This window comes from Oncorhynchus kisutch, linkage group LG6 (assembly GCF_002021735.2).
Source record: "Oncorhynchus kisutch isolate 150728-3 linkage group LG6, Okis_V2, whole genome shotgun sequence".
NCBI lineage: Eukaryota > Metazoa > Chordata > Actinopteri > Salmoniformes > Salmonidae > Oncorhynchus > Oncorhynchus kisutch.
The window spans coordinates 71,018,168-71,038,080 of NC_034179.2; the positions used below are offsets into that span (position 1 = coordinate 71,018,168).

The 19,913-nt window shown below is 43.5% G+C and overlaps 1 protein-coding gene across 1 annotated transcript; it reads left to right on the forward strand.

The window, feature by feature from the left end:
* Positions 1–494: 494 nt before the first annotated feature.
* Positions 495–19,900, forward strand: LOC109891927 (formin-like protein 1). The gene is made up of 25 exons (XM_031827350.1): positions 495–1,190; positions 9,186–9,269; positions 9,877–9,963; positions 10,233–10,306; positions 10,692–10,775; positions 12,391–12,534; positions 12,687–12,798; positions 12,890–12,966; positions 13,060–13,153; positions 13,651–13,725; positions 13,836–13,946; positions 14,073–14,222; positions 14,374–14,475; positions 14,591–15,116; positions 15,972–16,096; positions 16,353–16,555; positions 16,709–16,943; positions 17,042–17,110; positions 17,222–17,302; positions 17,546–17,675; positions 17,870–18,033; positions 18,162–18,263; positions 18,822–18,926; positions 19,124–19,220; positions 19,477–19,900. The coding sequence occupies exons 1-25, from the start codon at positions 1,014–1,016 to the stop codon at positions 19,539–19,541; spliced, it is 3,273 nt and encodes a 1,090-aa protein (XP_031683210.1). The 5' UTR covers positions 495–1,013; the 3' UTR covers positions 19,542–19,900.
* The last annotated feature ends 13 nt before the right edge of the window (positions 19,901–19,913 follow it).

A 19,913-nucleotide genomic window follows, 5' to 3' on the forward strand; every position in this document is an offset into this window, starting at 1 on the left:
ACATGGGCAATTTTGCCTTGACTTCACTAGGGGTAGCAATGTGAATATCTGACACAGGGTAGCGCTCTTGGAATGTTCTTTGAGGGTACACTGCGTAAAAAGCAACTGCACTCACATTCCCACAAGCTATGTTCTGGTAGTGGTTTCCTAACAATGGAAAGTAATGATAAAAACACCTTACTTAATCCACCCTCTACCATTTCGCATGCACAGACCAACTACACAGATATGTGTAGTTACTTCCTAGCTCATATGACTATGGGCCCAATACACCTACGTAGTAGTCTTCCGTTATCCCTTCTTTTTTCCACCCCTCCACTTTACTCTCTTGTCCATCTTCTCCAACCACACCCTCTCTGCTTCTCCCTCAGTCTCCTCTCTCCACCCCCTTGTAGTTTTGTTTCTCTCACACGCAGCAGGAAGTTACTCTTCTGCTTTTTCTCGTTATGCGGTTTCTGCCTCTGTTGCAACGACTGCGTCAAACTCCCCTCTCCTTCCTGTAACACCCGTGCCCCGCCTGTCTGTGATGAGCTCACTGTAGGAACTATGAACAATTAAATAGTAAAAACACCATCTTGCTTCAACAGGCGCCACTTTTCAGGTTTCAACTTGTTCCGATTTTTTTCCCTAGTAACACCTGTTGTCCAGCAGAGAGTGAGGACAGTGGAGGAGATACGGGATTAGGAGGAAAGATGTTGCTCCATCAAACATCCTCACCTCAGGACCAAGACAATTGCAGTAGGCCAGTGACTGTTCTATCCACCCGCCTAATCTCCTAGAGACGTTGAAGGACCAAGGACTCCAAGACCCGTTTTTTATTCACCTTCTCTTTTTGGGGGGAAATTCATTGGACTGCCCTACATTGGAACTAACTAGCTACTTTTTTCAGTGTGGACAGGTTTGCAGACATCTGCGTTGAAGTTTCAGTCTGTTTTGGAGTCAGGCCTATTAGCACTTCCAGATAAAATAGTTTTTTTTTAACCTTTCCCCTGGATTACCTGTTCAGGTTGGTGATGGGGAATGTGGCGGGGGGAATAGAACAGGCAGATGGCAGGGAGGCCAAGCACTCTGTGGGGTCAGGAACGGGCCTGAGTGACCCCACCCCGACCCTGCAGAAGAAGCAGCCTGCTCCCCCCAAGCTGCCTGTGCCCCCAGAGGACGAGCTGGAGGAGCGCTTCAGTGTGGTTCTGGTGAGTGGCAGGACAGGAGGGGAGAAACATCATGCATACCAACACGCAGAAATACAGACACAATCACACAGGACTTTAGATGCATCACACACCTACTGTATGTATTGCACTGATATCTAAAGGAACAGGTGAAATCACTCACTTAAAATATGCTGGGTGCCAAATGTCTGAGAGAAAATAGATTCAGCTTCACGTTTGAATTATTCTGTCAAGGTAATGCTTGTTCCTGTTAAAAAACAATGCTGTCTCTCTCACTGCAGCCAGTCATGTTAGTAAAGAGAGCTGACATTTTGTTGGCCTCAATCCCATCCAAAAGCTCACATCCTCTTTTAGATATTTTGAAATCGGCCTCTCTGCTCAGCCTGTGTTCAAATGATCTCATAGACCTTCGACTGCAGTCCTCCCTCATAGATGAACCGGAGACACCATAAGGGCACAGTGCTGGATTGAGCAATAGAGTTTGCACGAAAGAGACAACAGACTAAGACAGGAAGGCAAATGTTTCTCAAATATTTCAACATGTCCTTTCCCATCATTTAACACCTATGGAGGACAACATAATGCTATCAATCCAATACTAGAAGCACGGCTGTTTCTACAGAAGAAGCAGGTCATCTCAGGGGAACGAGGCCTTATCTGTAGAAACTATTAGTAAATCATGAGTAGCGCAAGCAGTTTGAATCCCACATTTAGGCACTAGATATGGAAGACACACGAAAGACGTGGCATCCTGGCAGTAAAACTATCTTTTCATGCATACACCTTTTATGTCTGATGCATGTAGGCTGTCTGTGCAGTGTGATAACTATTAGCTAATATGTCTGTGGTACAGACACTTATTTAGCCTAAGCCATTTCCTGCCCACTGTCCTCTCTACCAGCCTGCTCTTTCAGCGCATGACCTGACTTCCTCTTTCTTTCAAACAGTAAATGCTACATTCTCTAGTCTAGATTTCAAACAGACCTAATGCGGCACTTAGAGCACTCACACAAGCAGATATGTTTAGGTATGTGGCAATGTGTGAGAGGAGATATTAGGTAATACTGTTTCTTTTTTGAGAGGAGTGTCCGGGCTCAGGGTGACAGTAAGAATGGAACAACCTGTTGAAACTGAGAACAGGACTTCCCCTCGGGTTCTAAATAGAGCCCCACAGCGGAAGTGTCATAATACCCATAAAACCTAGGGATCAAACAGCAAAATAATTTTTCCATCATTCATTTTTCTCATAGGGAATTTTAGAAACACTCAAAATAAGGGCTGTGTTTCGTGTAGGTTTACCCTGACGTGACGTTTTGATAACCATGTAAATCTCTCTCGGACAAGGGGACTTTTATCAATATATTCGGCTCTATTTACTCTCAGATCAGAAAATGCTAATTAGCATCAAAGTAGACATCATGCAAGACTACAAATCCCAGCAAGCTCCTGCACTTCATCTCTAGCTGACACTTTTGCGAACAATTATTGTGTCAATTTAAAACTTGCACAAGAGAATTCAAATAATTATCAATTTAACGAAATGTAGGCTATTTATTCATTTGAAAATGTAGCTAACATTAGATAGTTAATCCAGAGATTCTTACCTTTGCCTCGATTTGGCGGTCTCGTCCAGACCATCATGGCATTTGTAGTTCTGTATGATAGCCCAATTAGCAGCTAATTAGCATTAAACTGTTTCTAAAATCCCCTATGGGAAAAATGAATAGTGTAAAAACGATTGGAACCATTTCCTTGTTTGACTGATAATTTTTATGGGTATTATTACTCATACTGTGGTACCCGTATAGGGTCCCTAAATTGAGATATGGGTCGTTCTATTTGATTTCAATTACTTTTGACCACACCCCTGTTGATTTCAACTAAACTTTCTATACATATTTTCCTATGGTAGAAGTGGTGAGTGCCAAAACATTTAGGAGATGGAAGAGCTCAAAGTTGACCCATTTTGCATACCCCACCCTACCATGAGAAATCCATGTCTTCCTCACTGGAAAAGATAAACAGTTGCATTTGAAATCATTTAAAAGCTTACAAACAGGGATTGTAACTATTTAATAATTTCTTGATTTATTTTTATGAGTGATTATAAACATATTTAAGAGTATGCTGTGCCTCAACCAATGGCGGGCACGACACAAACACCTCAGATTATGTAAAATAGGATCTAAGATACAACATATGCGAAAATGAAAGCATTTTTATACTGAACAAAAACATAAACGCAACATGTAAAGTTTTGGTCCCATTTCTCATGGGCTGAAATAAAAGATCCCAGAAATACGCACTAAAAGCTTATTTCTCTCATATTTTGTGCACAAATTTGTTTACATTCCTGTTAGTGAGCATGTCTTTTTTATTAATTTTTATGGCAGAAAAATCAGTATACATACAAGAAGTATACAAACAGACAATGATAACATATGCTAGGTATAACAACAAATGATATATTATACAAAGACCTTAAAACATACAAACAAATTGATTGTTTTTACAGCTTTCTTATTAGAAGAATGTAGAATGGTCTTAATGTACTGCTCGAATTCCTTATAGAAAACACGGAGGAGTGTGTTTTGTTTTATTAGTGAATTTACATTCATGAATATGAAATTTGATTATAGTTCAGGAAACCGAGCAGCACATTCTCCCATAATTAAAAAAAAAAAAAGTAATCAAGAATATAAACAATTATAAACTATGAATGTCTTGCCATAATTTCTTTACATGTAGACAATTCCAAAATAAATGATGGTTCGTTGTACAAAACCATTCATTTTATACTGTCTCTTACACACATACTTTCACACACAAACAGAAGGTGTCCTACGCACATACTGTCTCACTACCCAGCCGACAGAGATTAGGGAGACCTTGGGACCTTGAGACGTACTCGCTGTCCTCTCCCAAATCTCTAGTCAGGTTCGAATTTTGCTCAGACAGTCTGTGTTTAAGATACTATAAAGACATATTGTACAGATATATTGTTTTACCCTAACTACTCTCACAGATATATACTTTTACTGACTACTCAATTTCATACAATTATATGATTTCAGGGTGGAATATTCTAATCATTCATTTAAATCTATAAGTTCCATTCACAGGGAGAGACCAGGGAGAAATTCCAAGCAGGAATTTGTGTGGTAATAACCAGACTTTTTTCTAACAGCTATTATTGACAAATGTATTCCAGTAAGTTGTGAAATAAGGAATGGATACAATATCCCTTTGAAATAAAGCACGTATAGATCTGTTGTTCTGAGGGAGCAAGGAGAAACACATTGTTCCCATTGGAGAGTCAACTGGATTAAGCGAGGGTAGGTCAAGGTGAGATCTGGTTACACCTCTAAACAACATAAGAGTTCCAGATGGAATAGCATCAAAGACTATGGTGAACTCTCTAGGTGTAACAGGGATGTTGTAATGAGAAAAAAAATCCTCATAATTGAGTAACGGTCCTTCTGCATTAAAAAGTTGACTCACCAGCAGGATATGATTTTTTTTATTTTTAATTTCACCTTTATTTAACCAGGTAGGCCAGTTGAGGACAAGTTCTCATTTACAACTGCAACCTGGCCAAAATAAAGCAAAGCAGTGCGACACATACAACAACACAGAGTTACACATGGAATAAACAAACATACAGTCAATAACACAATAGAAAAAAAGTCTATATACAGTGTGTGCAAATGAGATAAAATAAGGGAGGTAAGGCAATAAATAGGCCATAGTGGCAAAATAATTACAATTTAGCAATTAAAAACTGGAGTGATAGATGTGCAGAAGATGAATGTGCAAGTAGAGATAATGGGGTGCAAAGAAGCAAAAAATAATAATAACAGTATGGGGATGAGGTAGTTGGATGGGCTATTTACAGATGGGCTATGTACAGGTGCAGTGATCTGTGAGCTGCTCTGACAGCTGGTGCTTAAAGTTAGTGAGGGAGATATGAGTCTCCAGCTTCAGTGATTTTTGCAATTCGTTCCAGTCATTGGCAGTAGAGAACTGGAAGGAAAGGTGGCCAAAGTAGGTGTTGGCTTTGGGGATGACCAGTAAAATATACCTGCTGGAGGGTATGCTATGGGTGGGTGCTGCTATGGTGACCAGTAAGCTGAGATAAGGTGGGGCTTTACCTAGCAAAGACTTATAGATGACCTGGAGCCAGTGGGTTTGGCAACAAATATGAAGCTAGGGCCAGCCAACGAGAGCATACAGGTCGCAGTGGTGGGTAGTATATGGGGCTTTGGTGACAAAACGGATGGCACTGTGATAGACTGCATCCAATTTGCTGAGTAGAGTGTTGGAGGCTATTTTGTAAATGACATTGCTGAAGTCAAGGATCGGTAGGATAGTCAGTTTTACGAGGGTATATTTGGCAGCATGAGTGAAGGATGCTTTGTTGCAAAATAGGAAGCCGATTCTAGATTACATTTTGGATTGGAGATGCTTAATGTGACTCTGGAAGGAGAGTTTACAGTCTAACCAGACACCTAGGTATTTGTAGTTGTCCACATATTCTAAGTCAGAACCGTCCAGAGTAGTGATGTTGGAATGGCGGGCAGGTGCTGGTAGCGATTGGTTGAAGAGCATGCATTTATTCTTACTTGCATTTAAGAGCAGTTGGAGGCCATGGAAGGAGAGTTGTATGGCATTGAATCTCTTCTGGAGGTTAGTTAACCCAGTGTCCAAAGAAGGGCCAGAAGTATACAGAATGGTATCGTTTGTGTAGGGGTAGATCAGAGAATCACCAGCAGCAAGAGCGACATCATTGATGTATACAGAGAAAAGAGTCGGCCCGAGAATTGAACCCTGTGGCACCCCCATAGAGACTGCCAGAGGTCCGGACAACAGGCTTTTCGATTTGACACACTGAACTCTGTCTGAGAAGTAGTTGGTGAACCATGCGAGGTAGTCATTTGAGGAACCAAGGCTGTTGAGTCTGCCGATAAGAATGTGGTGATTGACAGAGTCGAAAGCCTTGGCCAGGTCTATGAATACAGCTGCACACTATTGTCTCTTATCGATGGAGGTTATGATATCGTTTAGGACCTTGAGCGTGGCTGAGGTGCACCCATGACCAGCTCGTAAACCAGATTGCATAGTGGAGATGGTACGGTGGGATTCGAAATGGTCGGTGATCTGATTGTTAACGTGGCTTTCGAAGACCTTAGAAAGGCAGGGTAGGATAGATATAGGTCTGTAGCAGTTTGGGTCTAGAGTATCTCCCCCTTTGAAGAGGGGGATGACCGCGGCAGCTTTCCAATATTTGGGGATCTCAGACGATACAAAAGAGAGGTTGAACAGGCTAGTAATTGGGGTTGCAACAATTTCGGCTGATCATTTTAGAAATAGAGGGTCCCGATTGTCTAGTCCTGCTGATTTGTAGGGGTCCAGATTTTGCAGCTCTTCCAGAACATCAGCTATCTGGATTTGGGTGAAGGAGAAATGGGGGAGGCTTGGGCAAGTTGCTGTGGGGGGTGCAGAGCTGTTGACCAGGGTAGGGCCAGGTGGAAAGCATGGCCAGCCATAGAAAAATGCTTATTGAAATTCTCAATTATCGTGGATTTATCGGTGGTGACAGTCTTTCCTAGCCTCAGTGCAGTGGGCAGGTGGGAGGAGGTGCTCTTATTCTCCACGGACTTTACAGTGTCCCAGAACTTTTTGGAGTTTGTGCTGCAGGATGCAAATGTCTGTTTCTGTTATTAAACCAGTTCTTTAAAAAAATATCCTATTGTTCCAAATGAAATACCTATGCGATGAAAAATGATGTTTATATATTAACGACCACGGGAAGAATACACATTTTGTAGGAATCTTATCAATGTTATAGTTACAAAGTAACATAAAATTGAAGCCACCAAAATGGGAGAAGATATAATGAGGGATGAAATTCCTTAAGAATTCTTTAAGAAATGTGTTGCCCAATTTATCACTATTATTCAAAGTAGGAAAATCAAAGAAATTGACACCACCATATTCATATGTGTTCATAACGACATATTTCCTAATATAATGTGTACGATTTTTCCAGACGAAGTTGAAAAGCATCTGGTCAACAGCTTTACCTATTTTGTTGTCAAGATGTCGGGACTGGGCTGCATACGTAAGTCTGGAGATACCTTCAGCTTTAGAAAGCAATTCTCAACCTTTCAAGGATAAATCCCTCTGCAACCAATGGTTCAACTTCTTTTTGTTTTTTTCCATAATAGGTATGAAATTTTATGAGCATCTTTCCTGTTGATCCTTAGATATGGTAATCCAAAGGTATGTTACTTCTTCCTTGACTGGAATATTGCATATAGAGGGTATCACACGGTCGTTAACAGCAAACAATTCACACTTATTAAGGTTTAGGCAAAGACCAGATGCTTTGGAAAAAATATTGATCACATCGACTGCTCTAGGAATCTGGTCAGCATCTTTCAAAAAAAGGGTGGTGTCATCTGTAAGTTGACTGATGATAATATCTCTGTCAGCAATAGAGATCCCTTTTATATCGCTGGATTTAACAGAACTTGTAAGAAGTTGGGTTGCAAGCAGTTAGTGCGCATTTCTCCTTTGCCAAGATAATCCATCCACCTGACAGATGTGGCATATCAAGAAGCTGATTAAACAGCATGATCATTACACAGGTGCACCTTGTGCTGGTGACAACAAAATGCCACTCTAAAAAGTGCAGTTTTGTCACACAACACAATGCCACAAGTTATGAGGGAGGGTGTAATTGGCATGCTGACTGCATGAATGTCCAACAGAGTTGTTGTCAAATAATTTAATGTTAATTTCTCTACCATAAGCCGCCTCCAACGTCGTTATACAGAATTTGGCAGTACATCCAATCGGCCTCAAATGGAACGACACATACTCAAAAATGTGTGTGCGCGTGCGTTAATGTGTACAAGACTATATGTCTTTCTGAGTGGGTATGTGTGTATGAGCAACCTCATGTGTATGTACAGCAAATATTCACATACACATTGAGTACATTTCGTTTTCTGTTGCTAGTCTTTGTCCTTCATAATCTACCATCGGTCCCTCCCATACTGTACCCCACCCAAACCCTATAGCTATGTCCCCAGCAAAGCCCACGTTAACTGGGGCACACATGTCAAACCTCAAGGGTTTGTTAAAGTGTAAAGAGGAAGCCACAAACTGTCGCTTGAGAACATTCAATTCTGCGTATCTAACCACAGTCCACACCCTTTCTTAGTAGGCCCAAGACTGCCTCAACTTAAACATCGCTCGTCTTAGATGCCTTAAATAAACAACTTTCATTAGCGGTTAGTTTGGCCGGCAACATCTATGGGGTAATTGTGTGTGTCGTGTCACATGAGAATGATGCTTACAATATATTTTTTATTTTCCCATGTTAATCAATAGGCATGACAGAGTTGAATCAGCTTCACCTTTTAGAAGGTGCCACGTGGTTCACCTGTCATACCGACTAATAACTATTGAATCAATCAGGTTAAATCCACTTCCAACTCACTCAAACAGATCCTGGCTAAACGACTACTGTATAGGCCCGCTACGTTCAATGATGAATGGAGAAGCATTATCTGTATGTGTTTGAAAATGCTCATGACTAGACCTGATACATGCTCACAAATGGTTTCCATTAGTTACCAGCAATACATGTAAACAGTGAGTCATCTCCTTGGTGTAGGATGATGATAGCATTCACTAATACCTCTGGTGGGGACATCTGTGGTTTCTGATCACATTTGAACAGCATGGCATGAACAGGAAGCGTTATGACAATGTGCACAAGAGCATTGGCAGGTTGGCAGTGAAGAAAGAATTGAAAGAAAAGTCTTATTTAAGATTATATTATTATGCAGGCACTGCTTAATGTAAGTCTACTGAGTAACATGCCATTGTAGACCGCTCAGAGTTAATTTAAAAACAAGATCCCCAAAGGCCCCCGTTGTAGTCACAGTAACAGTTTCATGTCATTATTGATGTAGGTTTTTGAAGTGCACCTTATTCTATTCTCAGAGCTATATGAACTTGCCTCCAGACAAGCTGAAACTGTTGAGTCAGTATGACAATGACAAGAAGTGGGAGCTGATCTGTGATCAGGTAAGAACATTACCTCTTGTTGGGAGCCTTACATGGGGTGATTGGTTCATGCACTAGTACATACGCAGTTCTACATGATTGGGTAATGCTTTATTTCAACGGTCCATAATAAACCATTTATTAATCATTACTCCCACATTTATAAACCATTTACTAATCATGAGTAAGGTATTTTTGCAGTCCCTAATCTAAAGCGAGCACTATTTAACCCTAACCCATACCTAACCCTAACCATAAATGGTGTGTAATCTTTTTGTAAATGCCTTATAAATGGTTTATTACCAACCGTTAAAATAAAGAGTAACCCCTGATTGTATCTGAGATGAAGTGTTCTAAAGACACAGCATACGGATATAACCGTGAAGAAAAATGAATGTGTATTGCTGTTGTCCGGTTGCCGATATGTAATGTAGGTTAGAGTGCAAAAAGGTCATAAAGTCTTCTAGCAAAACACGACACCTCTGATGGGTTCCTGTGGTAAGCACGTTTCCCTTCAGCAGTTTGGCATGGTAACAGAGTGGTTTGCGGTGCTCGTTGTCATTTGTCTTCTCACACCCCCTCCTCCCCTAATCCCCTTCTCCTTCCTCCCTCCATTCTGTGTGGTCAGGAGCGGTTCCAGGTGAAGAACCCTCCCTCTACCTATCTGACCAAGATCAAGAGCTTCTATCAGGACCAAGGAGGAGTGACCCGCAGGGTGGGTGTTCAGTACCCCCCGCTCACGTACATAGAGCTTCTAGTCATTCTCACCGTAGCCAGGGATTTTAAGAAGTAATGCGTGTTTTGGAACAATGGGATAACAATATTACATCTACAGTAGTAGTATGTCTTTGCATTTTATGACAAAGCCATTAAGCCAGTAATATAAGGCCAGTCTCATTAGAACAACTTCTGAACTACTGATATAAAGGTTTGTGCGTTTCCTTCATTCATAGAGCTTCTTTGTATGGTTTTGGCCTATTTCAGTTCAAGAGGCGGGTCCAGGAGTCCACCCAGGTATTGAGAGAGCTGGAGATCTCCCTCCGCACTAATCATATTGGGTGAGTGACTGGACCAGGATAAGCCTCTGCCGAGTCCCCAACAAACAGATGTTCTGGTTTTCATGGGAAATGGAAAGAGAGCCTGTGACGCAACTTCCGCTTTCGGACGTTAATAAGGCGACACTCTATCTTAACTCCTCCTCCACATTTACTGGATTGGTTGAACAGTGCAGATGAGAACCTCCCCTGACAGTTTTTTTTCTTTCTTCTTCTCGTCAAGACCAGTATGTAGGGGATCTAGTTTCAGGCTTTTCTTTTACGCCTGCTATGTTAGGTTTGACCAGGACTGGTCCCATAGTTATCCCATCAGTCAGTACGACTGACTCAAGTGTCCTTAAAAGTATTAAAGTACTATCGGGTTCTAATTCTCTTTCTCTCTCTATAGCTGGGCCCAGGAGTTTCTGAATGAGGAGAACCAGGGTTTGGATGTACTGGTGGATTACCTGTCCTACGCCCAGTGTGACGCTTCGTGAGTATCCCTGCATTCTCCCCTTCTGTCTTAACACAATCCCGTACAGTATCAATGAGACATACAGTACCAGTCAAAAGTTTGGATACACCTACCCATTCAAGGGTTTTTCTTTATTTTTACTATTTTCTACATTGTAGAATAATAGTTAAGACATCAAAACGATGAAATAACACATATGTAGTCATGTAGTAACCAAAAAAGTGTTAAACCAATCAAAATATATTTTAGATTCTTCAAAGTAGTCACCCTTTGCCTTGATGACAGCTTTGCACACTCTTGGCATTCTCTCAACCAGCTTCACGAGGAATGCTTTTCCAACAGTCTTGGAGGAGTTCTCACATATGCTGAGCACTTGTTGACTACTTTTCCTTCACTCTGCGGTCCAACTCATCCCAAACCATCTCAATTGGGTTGAGATTGGGTGATTGTGGGGGCCAGGTCATCTGATGCAGCACCCTCACTCTCCTTCTTGGTCAAATAGCCCTTACACAGCCTGGAGGTGTGTTTTAAGTCATTGTCCTGTTGAAAAACAAATGATTGTCCCACTAAGCTCAAACAAGATGGGATAGTGCATCGTTGCAGAATGCTGTGTTAGCCATGCAGTTCAAGTGTACCTTGAATTCTAAATAAATCACAGACAGTGTCACCAGCAAAGCACCATCACACCTCCACACCTCCTCCTCCATGCTTCACGGTGGGAACCACACATGCGGAGATCATCCATTCACCTACTCTGCGTCTCACAAAAACATGGCGGTTGGAACCAAAAATCGCAAATTTGAAGTCATCAGACCGAAGGACAGATTTTCACCAGTCTAATGTCCATTGCTCGTGTTTCTTGGCCCAAGCAAGTCTCTTCTTCTTATTGTTGTCCTTTAGTAGTGGTTTATTTGATGCAATTCGACCATGATGACCTGATTCACGGAGTCTCCTCTGACTAGTTAATGTTGAGATGTGTCTGTTATTTGGGCTGCAATCTGAGGTGCAGTTAACTCTAATGAACTTATCCTCTGCAGCAGAGGTAACTCTGGGTCTTCCTTTCCTGTGGCAGTCCTCATGAGAACCAATTTCATCATAGCGCTTGATGGTTTTTGCGACTGCACTTGAAGAAAAGTTCTTGACATTTTCTGTAATGACTGACCTTCATGTCTTAAAGTAATGCTGGACTGTCATTTCTATTTGCTTATTTGAGCTGTTCTTGCCATAATATGGACTTGGTATTTTACCCAATTGTGCTATCTTCTGTATACCATCCCTACCTTGTCACAACACAACTGATTGGCTCAAACGCATTGAGGAAAGAAATTCCACAAATTAACTTTTAACAAGGCACACCTGTTCATTGAAATGCATTCCAGGTGACTACCTCATGAAGCTGGTTGAGAGAATGCCAAGACTGTGCAAAGCTGTCATCAAGGCAAAGGGTGTTTCCATTTGTGTTATTTCATAGTTATGATATCTTCACTATTATTCTACAATGGAGAAAATAGTAAAAATAAAGAAAAGCCCTTGAATGAGTAGGTGTGTCCACACTTTTGACTGGTCCTGTAGATTTAATGTTTGATTATCTATACGTGACTATATGTTTGTGTATTTGGGAATGTGTCAATAGGTTTGACTTGGAGGGTGCTGAGAATGGGGGAACACTGTCAGAGAGAGGGAAGCCAGCGGAGAGGTCCATGGAGGACCTGAATACGAGTGCAGGAAGCTCCCCTACACACGGCATGACCAGAGCAGCCCGCGCCCTGACCGTACGGTAAGAACCATCAGCCGTTATGAGATCCGAGTCTCACCCAGCAAGCCTTAGAGGCCACAGGATAAATCTCACCAAAAAATATTCTACTGCAAAGTGGGACCTTCTGACCAGGGACCACCATCTCCTCCATCCTCTCAATATCTCCTAAGCAGAATAACCTCTCTGGCCCAGAGTAGGAAAACTCAGAAGATCTCTCGATTGGCCAGTCAGAGGGACGACGTCCATGTGTGCATCATGTGTCTGCGTGCCATCATGAACTACCAGGTGTGTGTGTGTGTGTTGTGTGGTGTGTGGGCATGACTGTGATATGGAGTGTGAAATTGTGAAATTCCAATGCTAATTATCACTTTTTCAGTCGGGCTTCAACCAAGTTATGACTCACCCACGCTGTGTCAACGAGATCACTCTCAGTCTCAACAACAAGAACCCCAGGTATGAACACCTGTGTGTGCATGTGTGCATGCTTGTGTATGTGTGTGTGATGTGTGTGTGTGTGATGTGGTATTATATTCCTGGTCTCTACAGAACCAAAGCCCTGGTGTTGGAGCTGTTGGCTGCTGTGTGTCTTGTGAGGGATGGTCATGACATCATTCTTGCCGCCTTCGACAACCTCAAGGAGGTGAAGGAATTTACCAATCTTAGCCACACTATGGCAGACTTTACTTTACCAATATGTACTGTATAATCTCACCTTAGTCTACTCATTCGTGTGTTCTCGGGACCAAGATTATTCTCTTCTAAGTAATCTCACGACTGATACACGACACACCCTGTCTTAGTCACACCAAGCACACTTAGAACTCTAAAACACACACTCACACGAAGACATCATGTTGTGAGTGCGTAACCAGTCCTCACCATACTGAAGGGCCCCTTTTATACAACTGTTATGTAGTCTGAAATTATTCAACTGATATCGACATAGACTCTCCATGTTGGTGACCATCACGACCAACAATAGATTTAATGTTAGAAATGTTTAAAGCAGAAGTGGACCAATTTGATCAGCTTTCTATGAATACAAAACACACACACTTCACCAAGTAGTGAAACGTACACACTCGTGTGGACATCTGTTGACTGTGTTACTGAAACCAGGAACGTCCTTTCCCTCAGGTGAGCGGAGAGAAGAACCGTTTTGAGAAACTGATGGAGTACTTTAGCAACGATGACAGCAACATTGACTTCATGGTACGTGGACACAAAACGGCTTTATGTCTCCTTGGCTGATGTGTTTTGCATTTTACTCACAATGTAGTTCTGAAAGGTTAAAGATCAAATATGATGATCCCTCTCGTCAGGTGGCCTGCATGCAGTTCATTAACATTGTGGTGCATTCGGTGGAGAATATGAACTTCCGTGTGCACCTGCAATATGAGTTCACTCACCACGGACTGGACCAGTACCTAGAGGTAAACGCTCCATTTATCCTTCTCGTCTCATTGTTGGAAATGGAACCGTCACAACCGCAAAACCAACTCCTTCAAACGGAAATGAAACCGCCAGGATAACGATGGTCGTGTGTGTGTGTGTGTCAGTCTCTGAAGCTGACAGAGAGTGAGAAGCTGCAGGTTCAGATTCAGGCCTACCTGGACAACGTGTTTGATGTGGGGGCTCTGCTGGAGGATGCAGAGAACAGGGGCGGGGTGCTGGATCATGTGGACGAACTGCGGGAGCACAACTCACAGGTCAGTGGTACATACTGTACACACACAGTCTGATTCATTCAAATCACACATCTAAAAAAGGCCAGCAATTACTCTATGACTCTGTCTGTGACCTCCGAATGTTGTGTTGTCATGTTGTGTTGGCATGTTGTGTCGTGTTGTGTTTTTGTAGCTGAGTACCAGGCTAGAGGAGATTGAGAGCCAGTCTGCAGAGAGGATGGCTGAACTGGAGAAACAGCTCCTCCAAGCCACCAAGGAGACAGAGCTGCTCAAGGTCTGCACTGTACAATGAACTGTGGACTGTTTGCAATATAGTGTATCAGACAGAAAGGTATGTGTGTGGTTTTGTGATAATAACTTTTCCTTGCCTTTGTGTGTGCGACTGACAGGAGAGCCTGAGGGACTCCTGTTCCCAGGTCAGTTCTCTGCAGCAGAGAGAGAGGGAGAGGGAGATGAGCCAGGAGAGGGACCGGGACAGAGAGCGTCTAAGCCAGCCCTCCTCTGAGCTGGAACTCAAGGTGCAGGAGCTGCAGGACCGAGGGCTGATCCGCCTGGGACGCACCCCCTCTGGGGCCCTAGACCTCCAGGTGGTGCCTGTCACCATCATCGAGTACGCCCCCGCCCCAGCCTCTGAGCCCCTGCTCAGCTCCACTGGTCCCACTGCCCCTGGCCTAGACGTCCCTGATGCCACTCCCTCCTCAGCCATCTCTTCTGTCCCCCCTCCTCCTCCCCCTCCACCTCCTGGGCCTGGTGGACCTGCTCCCCCACCCCCTCCACCACCTCCTCCTCCCCCACATGGCTCTGGTGGCCCACCTCCCCCTCCTCCCAGTGGAGGTCCGCCCCCACCTCCTCCTCCACCCGGCGCTGGTCCTCCGCCCCCACCAGGAGTTCCGCCTTCTGGAGACAGCCAAGCCGGTAAGGTGACTCTTTTCATTAGAGATATACAGGTAGCTGCCAAAATGAAGGAAACACCAACATCAAGTGTCTTAATAGGTCCAGAACAGCTTCAATGCACTTTGGAATAAATTCTACAAGTGTCTGGAACTCTATTAGGGATGCGACTCCATTCTTCCACGAGGAATTCCATAATTTCGCGTTTTGTTAATGTGGTGGAAAATGCTGTCTTAGAAGCCACTTCAGAATCTCCCATAAGTGTCTAATTGGGTTGAGATCTGAGACTGAAAAGCCCATGGCATATGATTTGCATTGTTCATCAACACAATTCAGTGACCATTCGTGCCCTGTAGATAGGGGCATTGTCATCATATGAGGGCATAGCCATGGTAGCCAAAATAATGGCCAAAATAATGGCCTGCCCAGCATTTTTATATATGACCATAAGCATAATAGTAAGTTCATTGCTGAATTCAATATACTTTGTATCTTAAGTGTTTCCATTATTCTGGCAGTTACATGTGTATATCAGTGGAGGCTGCCGAGGAGAGGACGGCTCATAATAATGTCTGGAACTGAGCGAATGGAATGGCATCAAACATGTGGAAACCATGTGCTTGATGTATTTGATACCATTCCACCTATTCCGCTCCAGTAGCGATCTACAGCAGAGATTAGAAAATTGAGAGGGGAGATCATGAATATAGAGGAGAGATTAGGGTGTGAGAGGTCAAATAGGAGAGAGCTCTATGCTAATCAGATTGTCAGTCAATCTCATGAATTTGTATACGTCTAATTTGCTGAAGGGTAAAATGAGTGCACTGGTGATTGACAACTGTGATTGATTCTCTCTCCTACTCTCTCTCTTTCACTCAGGAGGTAAAAGCAGGAAACCCATCCAGACTAAGTTCCGGATGCCTTTGCTCAACTGGCAGGCCCTGAAGCCCAACCAGGTGACTGGCACGGTCTTCCACGAGCTGGACGACGAGCAGGTCTTAGGGGTAAGACCAAACCTCCACACAGATACTAGTGCTGACTGAACTCTACTCTTCCATTCTCCCTTCTCTCACCTTCCCTCTGACCCCCTTTTTCCACTCTTTCCTCTCCTCCCCTCTTCCTGACCCTCTTTCTACTCCTCTCTCTCTCTCTCTCTCTCTATAAATCTCTTCCTCCTTACCCTCCCTCCTCTCTCTCCCCCTTTCTCTCTCTCCCCTCCTTACCCTCCCTCTCTAACCATCTCTATGTGTGTTGTGTCAGGAGCTGAACATGGAGGCGTTTGAGGAGCAGTTTAAGACCAAGGCCCAGGGTCCTCCAGCAGCTCTGTCCACTCTTAAGGTCAAGGTGGCCCAGAAGGCCCCCAGCAAGGTCAACCTGATCGAGGGCAACAAGGCCAAGAACCTGGCCATCACGCTACGCAAGGGAGGCCGGAGCCCCGCAGACATCTGCACAGCTATAGAGACGTATGGAACTTATTTCTCTATGCCTTTTTTGTTCTCTTTAATCCCTTGGTTCTCTTTCTCCTCATCCCACCTTCCCCAACACTCTTCTTTTGTCCCTTCCTTACTATCTTACTTCTCTCCCTCCCTCCCTCCTCTTTCCCTCCTCCTCTCCAGGTATGACCAGCAGGCGTTGGGGCTGGACTTCCTGGAGCTGCTGGAGAGGTTTGTCCCGTCAGACTACGAGCTGAAGCTCCTCCAGAACTATGAGAAGGAGGGCCGTCCGCTGGATGATCTGGCAGAGGAGGACCGCTTCATGATGCGCTTTGGGAAGATCCCCCGTCTGGCCCAGCGAATCAGCACCCTCACCTTCATGGGCAACTTCCCCGAGAGTGTCAAACGTCTGCAGCCGGTAAGTCAGTTGCTCAGGAGAGACAATGAAATTGTATCTGTATGACAATGACTTTCTTCAGAATCTGATACTGTAGTCATTCATAATCTCACCTACAGCAACTGAACTCCATGATCACAGCATCCATGTCCATTAAGTCCTCGGCCAAGCTGAAGAAGATGTTAGAGGTGAGTGGAGGGCATCCCTGTCCGTCGCTGCTAACCTCCAATCAGAGAGCTTCTTTAAACAGGCCTGCACTGTCTATGTAACACATTCTGCATCTGGCTCCTCCTCTCCAGATCATCCTAGCCTTTGGGAACTACATGAACAGCAGTAAGAGGGGTGCAGCCTATGGGTTCCGCCTGCAGAGTCTGGACCTGGTGAGTACCCCTCTGCTCTTGAGGCAAAATTGTTTCCCTTGTTTAACATTAATATAATCATCACTAAGGTAGAGATTAACTGGCTTGAAATAGGATGGCTTAAACTCTATAACGATAAATAAGTCGCTATTAGCTAAAGCAAGGTTTTGGACTGTTGAGGGCGCTATGGTATCGTGACAGGCAGGCCAGTCCATCGTTGGGAGATGACTCCATCTGTTCCTCGCTTTGTCTCTGTCCTGTCAGCTGCTGGACACCAAGTCTACTGACCGGTCCCAGACCCTGCTACACTTCATCTCCAGCATCGTCCAGGAGAAATACCCCGAGCTCAACAACTTCCACACTGAGCTGCACTTTGTGGACAAGGCTGGCCTAGGTACGGGAATGCAATCAACGGTTGCACACACACACACACACACACACACACACACACACACACACACACACACACACACACACACACACACACACACACACACACACACACACACACACAGCTTTTAAAAAATGCAGCCTTTCATAGTGAGAATATCTGACCCCCTATTTCTCTCCTGTGTTTGTGTGTTTCAGTGTCTCTGGACAGTATTCTTCAGGATATCCGCTCTCTGGAGAGGGGAATGGAAGTGACCAAGAAGGAGTTCCTGGTGCAGGAAGACAACACAGTGCTGAAGGACTTTGTCAAGACAAACAGTGAATTACTGGACTCATTACTCAAAGACAGCAAGACCGCTCAGGTTGGAATTCCATAACATTTGAACTTAATAGACACATCCAACACACATAATTCCACAGAAGATGTTCAATGCATATTTTAATGTGAGCATCATCTCTCCTCCTCTTCCTCTCTCACCTCCTCCACTAGGAGGCGTATGGCTCGGTGGTGGAGTATTTTGGAGAGAACCCCAAGACCACACAACCCTCCATGTTTTTCCCTCCGTTTGTCCGCTTCATGAAGGCCTATAAGGTGAGGTGGTGCCCCCGTAATGGGAAAGGATAAGGAAAGAGCTCATTATGTTTAACTTGTGTCTATCGTGGGTGCATTTTGTATTTATATGCATGTTTGTTAAAGGAGCAGTGCAGTCAAAAACGTGATTTTCCTGTTTTATATATATTTCCACACTATGAGGTTTGAATAATACTGTGAAATTGTGAAAATTCTGATAATGCACTTTTGGTGTAAGAGCTGTTTGGCTGGGTGGGGTGTTATTTTCGGACCACCTGGTAAGTTAATAGACCAATAACAAAGAAAGTTTGCCCTCCTTTCTGCCAATAACAGCTAGTTTTCAGGTTATACATTCCTCCTATTAGGCTGCTCCAGTTAGGGCCCTCTCTCAGACCATGTCTAGACAGTCCTAGCACAATTCTTGCATGAGGAATAGCATTTAGCTAAGAAGCTATTTTTGTTTGAATTGAAAACAAATCAAAGCAAGGTACTTAATTGTTGCTCAGAAATGATTTGATATTGAGATTAAACGGCTGCATTGGGCCTCTAATGACCGGATTTTGTGTGTGTCCCACACAGCAAGCAGAGAAGGATAATGAACAGAAGAAGAGACTGGAGGCCCAGAGCAGTGAGAACCAAGCAGAGTCTCCCTCCCCTAGAAAGAAAGAGGCTGCAGGACACAAGGTAGGACAACAGACTATAGACCCATACCAACTCAATCCACCACAGTCTCTACATTCCATGCAGCCAGTTATAAAAGGAGGTGGAGTACTGTCGTTTTGTAGCTTCCCCTTATGACTGATCGACCAGTGACTAGTCATTCTAGGGTGGTCCATACTACATATGCCAGTGTGTCAGCTTTACCCTTTGACCCCTGCCAGTCTCCCATGATGCCCAAGATGGACCTGATTGCGGAGCTGAAGAAGAGGCAGGTGAAGCCTCAGGTGAAGGATGGGGCCCTGGAGGACATCATCACAGGTATGACAAACCACTACGGGTAGAATACATTATGCACTATAGTCTTACATTGTAGTTTGATCTATAAAACAGAGTTAAGAACGCTTATAGTCAATGCCATAGCACATTATAAGTGGGCTATACGGCACTATATAAATACATGAATGCTTCATATGTATGTAAATCATGAAGCGTTACCACACTTTTCCCCCGGTACAATCGGAGATCGATATCCCTTGCTAAGTCCCAGTGGTTGTGTCTATGTGCTTTGTCCCAGACCTGAGGAACTCACCGTTCAGAGCAACAGATGGACGGAGACCAGCACAGCGTCACGACACCTGAACAACCCCAGCCCCGAGACCCCACAACTCCACTGAGATGACTGTACACACTCAATGTCAAAGTGTGTGCATACACAGAACACAAATACATACCTGTACTATACATACACAATACACCTACATTAGCACTGAAGATTATATGGCCTTTTACCTAACAATACACATTTAAACAACAGTATGAATTGACTCTGTAAATAGAACAGAGTTTAAGCTATACGTCATGAGCAAATGTGTAACATAGAAATACATTGGTGCGTTTTTATCCATTTAGCTTTTTAAAATAACTTTGAATGTTTTGTTTTCCCGTTCATCTTTGAATGAGTACATTTTTTTAAATAAAAAAAAACAAGATTCACATTACTGCATTACTCTA